Source organism: Rhinatrema bivittatum, chromosome 14 (assembly GCF_901001135.1).
Source record: "Rhinatrema bivittatum chromosome 14, aRhiBiv1.1, whole genome shotgun sequence".
NCBI classification, from domain to species: Eukaryota; Metazoa; Chordata; class Amphibia; order Gymnophiona; family Rhinatrematidae; genus Rhinatrema; species Rhinatrema bivittatum.
In genome coordinates, this window is record NC_042628.1 from 73,838,783 (window position 1) to 73,851,175 (window position 12,393).

The window sequence follows — 12,393 nt, forward strand, 5'->3', positions numbered from 1 at the left end:
CAAACGCCTCGCTGGAGCTGCTTCCCTTCCTGGCAGAGGAACCACTTTCCTAGCCCCTCCCCCGTGCCATAGCTTTCTTCCAGTTATTCTCCCCCCTCTCAGACCTGCCCTCCACCTCTGTAATTCTCCACTCCCCCGTGGAAGGAGGGGTTGCTGTGAAGAGATGACATCCACCACCGAATCCCCCACCCCCCGACACGTAGCAGAGCACAGCCACATTCAAGAAGTGGAAAAAAAAACCCGGTCTGTTTATTTCCTTTTAGCACAGTCCACTGAATTCTCTGTGTAAGACTCAACCCTTCTCTATCAGACCCTCTGAAGGATGTTCTCATGCTTCTCACTGCTTGATGGATGGGGTTCTGGGTCCCTGTCCAGTTTCCAGGTACCAGTCAGAGCAGCAGGCCAAGGTCGCGCTGAGCCAGGTGGACAGGGCACTCAGTTGCTGTGGACGAGCGTCACGAAGAGAGTGAGGGAGCTGAGGGACAGGAGGCCGGTGAGCAAGGCTTTCACCAAGAGAGCGGTCCAGCTGCCAAGGCGGAAAAGATGACCGAGGGACCTGGAACGAACGAGAGAGAGAGACTGAGCCTGGAAGACTGCTGAGATCCGTGCCGCAGCAGCACGAACCACACTTTCCTGAAGAGGTGCACAACCCACCTACTAAATAAAAGGACAAATATACAAAACCCCCTAATTCCTTAAAATTTCTTGCTCTGCAAATCCCTTCAGTTTGGTACCTTTCTTGCCCGAGCTTGTGTGTCCTGCTGTTAATGCAAAATCCTGTGCACTACTGGCAATGCTTTTACAAAAAAGTCAAAAGGGCCGAGCGCACTGTTTAACCCGTGGCCACAGCCCCTTATGCTATAAGGGGGATCAGCGCATCCAAAATGTGCGTCCAACCCCCGGCGAAAGTAAGAGCGCTCAACACATACAAATGCACGGGGTTGAGGCTGTTAGAGATTCACACCCGCTTAAAAAAATAGTGCGCCCGACCCACACATGTTTATGCCTCCCAGAGCAGGCGTTCATTTCTGAGCAGCCCAAAATGTCGTGCAGAAAAGCAGCAAATACGCCTTTCTGTACAGCCTCTGACTTAATATCGTGGTGATATCAAGTTGGAGGAAAAGAAAGAAGTGCCGGGGGTCAGGTCAGGGGAACGGATGCTCCATTAACCAGCGTCCACCTTCCTAACCCGCTGGCAGCGACCTCTCCCGGGTGCCCGCAGTTGATCCCCAGCACTTCCGTGGCAGCACCACCCCCTCCTTTAAATGCTGAACCGTGCACTCAGCAGAGACGCCTGGGCGCGCGTTAGGAAACCCGAGTGCCCGTTTATCGCATCGTCCCCAAAATTAGTAACGGCTGGGGGGATGGGACAGGAGTGAGACGGAGGCGTGGAGTGAATTCTCACATAAAAGTTCCAGCAACAAACGATTCATTGCTGGGAGCTGAATGCTTTTGTAGCCTAAGGCCCCTTCTCACAGCGAGCTTGCTCAGTGCTGAAGTCACAGGACATCCCAGAGGATGTAGCAATAGGTACTAGCTCTAGAAATACCCCCAAAAAATATCATATTTTGAAACTATCCATCCAGGTCAGCAATATGAATGCTGTACAGATTTTGGCCGACAGACGTGGGCTGTGCTCCCATGGAATAGGCCTGAATTCTGGGGGTACTCCGATGTCTGCGTTAATGCTAAAAGCACAGGTCATGAACTCCCACCGGATGCCAAGAGCTACAACATTAGGCTAGGGGGCCGACCCATAGAGCCAGGGAACTGGTATTCGGCTGTGACTTGCTGCCCAGTCATACATACACGGTGGATGTCAGCAGCAGACCAGGAGGCCCGCCCAGCCTCCCACGCTACTCTAGACCAGATGCAGGCAGTATGAGGGAACGCCAAGGAGAAATAGAGACACTCACTCCATCAGGAAAGACCAGGAGGCCCGCCCAGCCTCCCACGCTACTCTAGACCAGATGCAGGCAGTATGAGGGAACGCCAAGGAGAAATAGAGACACTCACTCCATCAGGAAAGACCAGGAGGCCCGCCCAGCCTCCCACGCTACTCTAGACCAGATGCAGGCAGTATGAGGGAACGCCAAGGAGAAATAGAGACACTCACTCCATCAGGAAAGACCAGGAGGCCCGCCCAGCCTCCCACGCTACTCTAGACCAGATGTACACAGTATGAGGGAACGCCAGAGAGAAAGAGAGAGACACTCCATCAGGAAAGACCAGGAGGCCCGCCCAGCCTCCCACGCTACTCTAAACCAGTTGCAGGCAGTACGAGGGAACGCCAAGGAGAAATAGAGACACTCACTCCATCAGGAAAGCTTTGTAGACACTGAGTCCCAGCAGGAAGGTCACCGGCAGCCTGTGGTGTTTCGGAAGATCGTACCTGGTAAACATCCAGACCAGTGCGGCCATAACGATGTAATGAACCTGCAGACACAACCAAGACAGTCAGTCAGGCTCCCGCTGCTCGCGAGTCCAAAAGCAGTCACGAAGCAGCAGATTAATGTACTTTTATATACCAGGCTGATGTTAGAGTCAATGCTCATCTGGATGTACTTCCAGTCAAACTCAATCCCACGGGCCCCGACCCAGAGAGGAATACACCTGAAAGAGAGACAGACAAGAACCGAAGCATAACCAGAATGACTGAAACCCGGAAGATATTGGCAGAAAAGGACAAATTAGGTCTAACTCCTTCTACCCATCCGAGCCTGCCTGCTGCATCACAGGTCTCACTCCATCTGTGCTCCTCCATGGCTCAATTTTCTTATTCTCTAGCTGGAAGGCTGTCTGATGCGTCGGGGAGAAAGGATTTTCTCAGAACACTCACTCACACTTCAGCTTCATATAAGCACTTGTCCTTCTACCAGCTTTTCTTTTATTCAACCCCGATAGATATTTGAATGTCTGTGTATCTCCCCTTCTCGAGCAGGGGTCCCCACCTGGCCGGCCGGCCTGGCTTTCTCTCCACACTGCCAGATTCAGTCCATGGACTCAGCCCAGCTGCAGGTAGGGAGAGGTCCTGCTGAAAGCTAAGATAATCGCTGGGGGGAAGGCCAGGTCCTGTGTGTGAAGGAAAGGGAGGGAAAGCCAGGGTTGCCAGCTTCGGAGAAATCTAGAAGCATGAGCGGCTTTCCCAGTATTTCAAGTCATCCACGGGGCCAGATGTGCCCCCTGTCCGCCCCCCGCTCAGCACGTTCAGCCTCTCCAGAACAGACCAGGAAGGATTATTCCCCTCTTTCTGCACCAAGTACAGGATTTGCTTTCCCAACATGGACTGCTTAGCTCAAGTTCAGCAGAGATGAGGCCCATATCTCCTCCCTATTTGGTGATTGCTATTCCTTCACCTCCAAAATATTTGGTTCTTGCCTTTCTGCATCCAATATGCAAGGAATTTGAATTTTTTTTGTTATAAGCTAATTCTCTCTCTTTTTTTTTTCGTTCTCCACCCCACCCATGCACTTTTGCTGTGTTGCAAGTGTTCACATTATTTGCTAAGCAGGCGCACTTCCCCAGGGTCGCTCGTAAAGACACTGGAGAGGCCTGGAGCAAGCCCCCATCACGGCAGCCCGCGGGTCACCTTCCCGTCACCAGGGTGGACCCCAGTGATGACCTCTCTGCATCCTGCTGCTGGCACTTCTCTTTCAGCTCCCAGACTGGCTCTAGCTCCGTCACCAGCGCTGTTTTACTGTGCAGCCCCCCTCACACTGATTGCCTGAACGTCTTCCTGGGGCGACCCTCAGAGCCTCAAGCTGTACACTCGGTGCCTCCTGTAACCTCCTGGGCAGCCTGGTTTAGTTTCACTGCGCCCGCGCCTCGGGATAAAGGGTTCTGCGTTCAGCTCACGGTCCTTGCTCTTTGCTTTTCATCCATCACCCGCTCTTTTCTAGTGCGAGTATCAAGCTAAAGTATTTCAGGCCTCTGCTTGTGCTGATCTTTTTCACTAACCCTCACCTCTCCAATTTTCCCTCATCTAAAGAAAGTTTTCTCCTCTGCCTTTACCACCTGGGCACCTGAGCCTGCGACTGTCTGACCACTCTCCCCTGCCTCCCTTACTTCCTCCTGGTAACTTTGCTGGTCCGCCTCCTGTCTGTATTTCCTGAATGCTACTCCGTTTGCTCTTACCTTTTCTCCTAATTTTATGCTGCACAGTTGTCTCTTCATTCTCTTGCCTTTGCTAACCTGCCTGAGGCAGAGATTGTTGCCATTTTAATCCTTTCTTTTTTTTTTTATTATTGCTGTTCATAGTTCCTCTGCGTCTCAGACTCCCCTGCTCCTTCCCTTAAACATAAAATCATTCATTTTCTTTAAAATCTAAGACCCTTCCTTCTATGGTTTGGGTCTTCTCCACACGGTGTGATGATCACTGGATCCCTCCGACTGTTCCAGGCCATAACCTCAGGGATACAGGTCCAGTATCACCTCGGCACACGCGGGGGCTCCCTAACTAATTACCGATGATGTATTCTTGCAAAACTTCCAGTATCATCCTCCTCTTAGCGGATACTACAGCCGGTAGGTTGAGGTCCCCCGTTAGCAGCCTCTCTCCTTTGGATGGCTTCGCTCCTGCCCACATCTACCTCTCCCCCCCCCTGGATACGGTGGTCTGTAGGTTACAATTGCATAGTTATTAGGCCCCTTAGGTTTCTTCAGAAAATTTCACAGCAGCGAGCTGCTACTTGCTCACTTGGTATCTCAATGGCTTTTAAGTTGTCCTTAACCTATAAAGCTACTGCTTTCTCTTTCTTTCTAAAGAAAGTCTGTCCTAGATACGTTTCTGCATTTTATTCTGCTGCTCATGAGCTGTGCAGTGCACGAGTATGGAAAGAACAAGACAGAGAGGCCTTCCCTGGCAGCTTTCCGATGCCACCCTGGACCTTGCATCCCTCTCTCACAGGCCAATTCTTGCATCCCACCCTTCAGACCCCCCAATCTCACTGAGCCCTGCACCCCCCAATCTCCAACCCTCCAGCTTCACTGGGACAGGTTGTCAACCCCACATCACAGTCTCACCGGGACATGACGAGTTCTGCTGTGGCCCAGCCCGTGGCTGCCACCATGATCTTGTATTCGCCTTTGCCAGCATTTCTTGACATCACGAGGTGGAGGCCCACCAAGTCCGCCAGGTCCACTGTGGCCTTCATGAACTCCTGAAACGAGAACGATTGGGTACATGCCTGGGTATGTGGGCTGGTGAGAGTATCAGAGTCCATATCACCTAATGAACACTGAACACTGCTGTCTCTAATGGTTCAGGAATGAGAAGTACGGTTATTTACACTTTTGGATAATAGAAGGACTAGGGGGCACTCCATGAAGTTAGCATGGGGCACATTTAAGACTAATCGGAGAACATTCTTTTTCACTCAACGCACAATAAAGCTCTGGAATTTGTTGCCAGAGGATGTGGTTAGTGCAGTTAGTGTAGCTGGGTTTAAAAAAGGTTTGGATAAGTTCTTGGAGGAGAAGTCCATTAATGGCTATTAATCAAGTTTACTTAGGGAATAGTCACTGCTATTAATTGCATCAGTAGCATGGGATCTTCTTAGTGTTTGGGTAATTGCCAGGTTCTTGTGGCCTGGTTTGGCCTCTGTTGGAAAGAGGATGCTGGGCTTGATGGACCCTTGGTCTGACCCAGCATGGCAATTTCCTATGTTCTTTTGTATGGTGCCTACAGGGCCCTCTGGTGCCATGCACAATGTCAGCATACATCCTGGCACTGGTTAGTTATTTCTCACTCTTAAAGATATTGGTGCAGGCTGTAGAGGTCCACAAGAAACCTGGATTCTTTGCAAAGCTGTGATAACTTTACACTTGACCAATGCATTAAGCTACTTAAAGATGAGGAAAATCGTTATCAGATAAATACTGCTTTGTCCAACTACAAGTGGCTACCTACGGACCTTGTTTGATATCAGACCTTCTCTTTCCCTCTCTCTCTGCCACTATCCCGGCTCCTAGAGCCTCTGCTGGAAGTCTGCTCCATGTGTCCATCACCTCTCAGTGATAAAATATTGGATGCTGGAATCGAGCTTTCAAAAGCATGCAGATTATTTAAGATGTTAAAATGAATTCAAGCTTTATTCTGTACAGTTGATGGAAATTCTCTCTCAAGTCTGCTTTAGAGTTGTATGTCCATTACCGTATCCTTCGGTGAAGTAGCATTTTCCTAGCCCTGTGCTACTGTGAAAGACCCACCTCCGGTATCAACAGTTTCACGAGTAGACAAATAGTCAACTGACTTACCCCAACAAAATCATACACCCCAGCTCCTCCTTCCCATGTGGGAAAAAAAGTGGCTAAAAACAACATCTGGAACAGCAAAACACATAATATTAGTTAAAACAAACGTGCAGACATAAAAAAAAACAACAAAAACACACAAAGTCACAGCAACATCTGTGGAACTGTATAAAGCAGCATCCCCAGCAATACAAAGAACATCTGTAGAAGCACAGAAAATCGAGCTCCACGGCAGTGTGAAAGAGCAACATCTGGAGCTGCAAAGAATAAAGCCATTCAGTAGCGATACAGGGATAAATCGCAGGGGGCGTTTTGATTCTCTTGCCTCTGCTGTGGTACTGACAGCCTCAAGGTGGGCCCATCCACGTCAACCGTGCTCTTTACCTTGCATAGCTGCACAAAGAGGTAGGTAGCCCCGGCTTGCACACATCTCCAGAAGGCATTGTATTCCGACCTAGAAAGGAACGAAGCAAGTCAGCTCAGCCCTAGAGCATCACAAGTACGCGCACACCTTGATCTGCTGGAACTCAGCACTAAAAGGTGTAGGCGGGAACGACAGCTCAGTCAAGCTGGAACCCCATTTCTCCTCCTCAGTGCCACAGGGACAGATCAGAGTCAGGGTGCAGGCATCCTAGGTTCTGGAAGCCTGTGGCCCCTGGCCAAGGGCCACTGCTGTGATGGTTGGGCTTAACAGGATCAGCGAGAAGGTGGGAAGAAAAAAAAATAATAATAAAATAGCCACCCTGGGTAGCCAAGCAGGAAAGCTCATGGAATCGTCGCCGGTTGAAAAGTCCAAAAGGAAGAGGGGAATCAGTTGGCTCCTCTTCCACCATCTAGCACACGATTCTGTCTAAGAAACTCTAGTCCGTTCCAACGTCCCCCTCTTACTGGAGAGCCTGCGGTCTAAGCAGAAGCTCAGGAAGGTCTGGGGACTGAGCAGTGGATAGGGAGAAACCCAACTCATTGTACTAATATCACTGGATTTCACTGCCAGGGACAGAGCCAGTGGTATGGAGGCTCAAGGCAGATTTTTCCTTTCACTTGAAAACAAAGAAGCTTCCAAGGACACAAAACATAATTCATGGAGAAAGAAGATAAAAGGTTTTCTGATCTGATCCTTGATGGTGGGGAAGTGAGAGTAAAGCTGGAGACCTGAGAACCCAGCAGGAAAGGAAAGTTTACTGAGACTCGATGGGTCCGAGACCTTCATGTGCTGTCACATTCTACATTTCTTGGTTAAAATTTGGAGCATTACAATGTGGCAAGCCAGCAATATACCTGCTGTCATAGGAAAACAGAAAGTAATTTACAATAAAACGGCACAGGGTTTGCCTTAGATACTCACAGTCCACTACACTTGTAAGTGATAAAGTAAGGGAAGTAAGCCAGAGCAAAGCAGTTTCCAAAATGAAAGAGCGTCATGTCGGTCCCAAGGGCAGCACCGGAGGCTTGTGGTCAGGAAGTGGCTGCCGCCAACAGTGCCCGTGCCCACCTCCTGAAAAAGGAAGAGACGTAGTCAGGGCTCAGAGAGATTCCAGGCTGTCCTGACACCATTTTTCTTAACCCCAGCCCGCTCCAAGCCATCCTCGCCGCAGGTAAAACTTAAGCAGACCTTCCGCACAGGAATGGGAAACTTTAAAATGAGGGCGCGCGTGCCCGTGTACATGCACTGGAATTTCAGATGGTCCTCGCAAGTGCACACATATTATACAAGCCACACCTAGCGTGCATATGCGTGCTCCTAATTTTAAGCAAGCGTTCTTCATGTATCTTTCCTCGGGACTTGTCGGCTTTCACACACGCAAGTGAGCAGATTTGGAACATGCACAAGTAAAGGAAATAACCCGTTTGGCTTCTTATTCCACCCGGTTTGCCCATCCAGACCTCCCACCCAGTCAGATTTTGGTTCTAATGAGTTTAGTTTCAGACTTATGTCTGAACAGGAGCGGAAGTAAATATGCACAGGTAACAACTGAACGCGTACTGCGTTCACAGGTTATAAAAATCAGAATTTATGCACACAAATGTTGGCCCTCTCCCAGAACGCCCCCCTGATCCGCCCCAAATACGGGGGCTGTGAGGCAGAAAAGCAGCAAAATATGTAAAGCTGCTCCTAAATGTACAGCTTATGAGCGTCAAATGCACATATGCATGCTAGGGGTATCTCGTATTATAGCGACAGAATGATATATTATTACAGCACATAGCGATACAAATTGGTATAATACAGAGGACTTACAAATATTACTTAAGTACAGAGCTCTAAAAAGAGACATGGAGTTCTGGAGAGAGGATAGCGAGACCAACAAAATAATGGAAAAAAATGCAGAAACCCATGAGCTTTTGGGTTTCTACATATTCAGATATGCCTGCTCCATCTGATCACAACTGAAAAAGGGACCTGTGAGGTTTTCAAAGATCTTTGGAGAATTCTAGTCTTGGCTCAATAGAGTCCAACAGTCAGCCAAACATCCAAGCACTGAACAACCTGTACACAGGCAATCCTTACTACAAGTAAGCTCAACACCTGCATGTCAGATAGAAAGAACAGAAATAGAAACCCCATATATTTGCACACATAAGCTCTCCAACAGTTTGACTCATCCTAGTAACTGAAAAAAAAAAACCCAAGAACTGCATCCTCTTTAATGCTGCTGTATTCCGAGCAGCTACGTGGAAGAGCTTGTGGTTTACATAAACAAGGCCTTGTAAGAAAAAAAGAAAGTTCACACACCTTGTACATTTCTCATATTCTGTCCAAAAAAATGCAAATCACAATGCAATAAAGCAGTAATTTGTTTCACTGCTCTACACGATATACTCTACCCTTTCATCCTGAAAGAATTAGAGAACTATTAAAAAAAAAAAAAAGAAAAAAAAAGTCTTGATTGCATAAATCTTCATACCCTTTTCAAATCCTAATTAGCTCAGGGTCAAAACATTTCCTTAACCAGGCCCACAGGGATCCAGTCACAGTAGCTGATCTGAATACTCCTTGATGAAGGATCAAGTGGTTTCTATTGCATGAATTGCATCTGAAGCACAGGTCAAAACATATTGAGCAAGGAGCTGCCAAAAGAACTTCAGGGAGGTTCATTGTGGAAGGCGATATGAAAACGTTAACATGTTTGAATGGCCCTTGGGACACCGTCAGGTCCACCACTGTAAAGTGGAAACAGTGTAGCCCACTGCTCTGAACAGGCCATCCCTCCAAAGTTAGTAGCCATGGGTTAAGAAAACCGTTGCAGGTGGTCACTGGGCAACCATTTCAAGATTATTCCACAAGTATGGCCTGCGTAGGGAGCATAGTAAGAAGGAAGCCACTGCTGAAGAAAAAGTCAAATGATGTACTGCTTAGCATTTGCAAAGAAATACTAAGGACAGGGGTGGCCAACTCCGGTCCTCGAGAGCCACAAACAGGCCTGGGTTTCAGGATATCCATAATACATATGTACGAGATAGATATGCATCCAGTGGAGGCAGCGCATGCAAATGTTTATCATGCACGCTCCATTGTGGATATCCTGACAACCAGGCCTATTCATGGCTCTTGAGGACCGGAGTTAGCTGACCTCGAAGGTTTTGTGGTCTAATGAGACTAAAGTAGAAAATTCTGGTCTCAATGCTAGGTAGTAGGAAGTCTGTGAGGGAGTTGGTTTACTGATGATTGAGCGGTTAAGGGGTACTTAGGGATGACAAGGCCATAGCAAAAAAAATTAAATCAATTCTTTGCTTCGGTGTTTACCAAGGAGAATGTTGGGGAGATATTTGTGCCAGAAATGGTAGTTAATGCTGATAATTCGAAGGAGCTGAAACAAATCACAGTAAACTTGGAAGATTTAATGGGTCAAACTGACTAAATAGGAGCAAATCACTGGGACCAGATGGTATATACCCCAAAGTTCTGAAAGAACTAAACAATGAAATTGCAGATCTATTGCTAATAATTTGTAACATCAATAAATGATCTATTTTATGTGAAGATGTTAGGATGGCCAATATAACACCAATCTTTAAAAAGGGCCCCAGTAAACTACAGAACAGAGAACCCAACTTCAGTGCCAGGGAAAATTGGAGAAACTCTTCAAAAGAACAAAAATCACAGAACATATAGAAAGACATGACCTAAAGGGACAAGGCCAATATGGACTTACCAAAGAGAAGTCTTGCCTCAATCTGCTACGTTTTTTGAAGGCATAAACATGTGAATGACGGTGAGCTGGTGGATGTAGTGTATTTGAATTTTCAGAGGTGTCAAAAACTCCCTCATGAAAAATTAAAAAGTCTTGGGATAGGAGACAATGTCTTATGGGGACTGTGAACTGGTAAAGACAAGAAATAAAGAGCAGGACGAAATGATCAGTTCTCTCAATAGATCTGTACTAGGACAAGTGGTTTGGTTTGTTTGTTTTGGTTTTTTTTTAATATAAATGATCTGCAGAAAGGAAGAAGTCAGGTGATCAAAGTTGCAGACAACACAAAATTATTCCAAATTGTTAACTTACAAGTGGATTGAGAGAAACTGAAGGAGGACCTTCTGAGAACAGATGTAATTTAATGTGGAGAAATGCGAAGTAACACATGGAGAAAAGGCTCTAGGCATCATCATGGACTATACTTTAAAATCCTTAGCTCAGTGTATGGTGGTGGTTGGAAAAAAAAAAACTAACAATGTTAGTAAATATTAGGAAAGCAACAGAGAAAGTCGTAATCCTCTGAATCACTCCATGGTGAGAACACACTTAGAATAATGTGTACAAGTCTGGTTGAGGCATCTAAAAAAATATAGCTAAACTGAAAAAAGTACAGAAAATGGTAAAAGGGATGGAACAGCTCCCCTATAAGGAAAGGCTAAAGAGGTTAGGGCTGTTCAGCTTGGACAAGAGATGGCTGAGGGGGGATATGATAGAGGTAGAACGGGTAAACGCAAATTTATCATTTACTCTCTCGAAAAATATAAAGACTAGGGGACCCTCCATCAAGTTACTAAGTAGAATATTTACAACAAATCAGAGAAAAAAAAAAGTAGTTAGCACATCTCTGGAAACCGGTGCGATATGTATCCTATACTAGAACATCGGTATATAAAAATAAAAAATAAATAAAAAAATAAATCTGGGTTTAAAAAAAGTTTTAGACAAGGTCCTGGAGGAAAAATTCATGAACAGTTATTAACCAGGTAGCCTTGGGAAAGCAACTGCTTATCCCTGGGCATTAGCAGCATGAGATCTAACTGCTTTTCGGGATCATGCCAGGTACTGCTGGAAAGGATACTGGGCTTCATGGACCCATGAAATGTGTGTGGCATAAAACAAACAGCACGTCACACTGCTAATACCATTTCTACAGTAAAGCACGGTATTGGCAGCATTATGTTGTGGATATGCACTGCAGCATCAAAGCCCAGCCTGAATCCAACATAAAATCTGTGGCAAATCTTCAGTTCACAGACAATCCCTGGTCAACTTGCAAGAGCTCGAATTCTTCTGCCAAGAAGAATGGGCAAAATCTGCACCACCCCATTGTGCAATATCTACATAATGTAATCTGCTTTGAAGTGCTTCAAAATAAATAAATAATAAATAGTGGTAGACCCTTATTTCTAAATGACTGGTGGCTATTATTACAACAAAGGGGTCTGCCACCAAGAACTGAGTCAAGCAGGTGTGAAGACTCTCTGATGTTTTTTTACATTACTTTTGGAATATTTCTAAGTTTTTCTTTCATAATGAAAGCATGGAGCATATTGTATAGATCAGTGAAACAAACTCCTACATTAACACATATAAGTTGTATTCTTTAATTAAGACAACAGAATATGAACAGGTACAAGAATATTGATGCAGAGTATTGTAAGTTGTATGAGGCAAAGTGGCTATGTGTGCTGCTTGTTTTTATGCTGATTTGGTCTTATTTTATGTTTTGTGGATTTTAAAGCTGTACATTGCTTTGGGCGATTCTTTGGAATCAGGAAGTCAATTAATACATTTTTATCAAATAAGTAAATAAAAAGTTAAGACTTTTGTAAGGCATCCTTGTACTTTCTATAACTTCACTCCATTGTTATTTTAGATTTTTTTTCTTTCGTCCTCTTTTAATCATATATACTACTTCTGCAACGCATGCAAACTGTCACGTCAA

At 46.1% G+C, this 12,393-nt stretch overlaps 1 protein-coding gene across 3 annotated transcripts in view; it reads right to left on the bottom strand.

The window, feature by feature from the left end:
* Window positions 1-227: 227 nt before the first annotated feature.
* The window catches only part of TMEM147 (transmembrane protein 147), a 28,508-nt gene continuing 16,342 nt past the window's right edge, over window positions 228-12,393 (bottom strand). For 2 of the 3 annotated variants that reach the window (XM_029576341.1, XM_029576340.1), the window contains exons 2-8: window positions 7,598-7,747; window positions 6,637-6,706; window positions 6,256-6,321; window positions 5,023-5,159; window positions 2,529-2,613; window positions 2,315-2,436; window positions 228-556 (exon numbers count right to left, since the gene is read on the bottom strand). In XM_029576341.1, coding sequence (XP_029432201.1) covers window positions 436-556; window positions 2,315-2,436; window positions 2,529-2,613; window positions 5,023-5,159; window positions 6,256-6,321; window positions 6,637-6,706; window positions 7,598-7,674 — 678 coding nt within the window. In that variant the 5' untranslated portion in view covers window positions 7,675-7,747 and the 3' untranslated portion in view covers window positions 228-435. Of the gene's footprint in view, window positions 557-2,314; window positions 2,437-2,528; window positions 2,614-5,022; window positions 5,160-6,255; window positions 6,322-6,577; window positions 6,707-7,597; window positions 7,748-12,393 lie in introns of those variants that run through there. The other variant, XM_029576342.1, reaches the window with a different exon arrangement.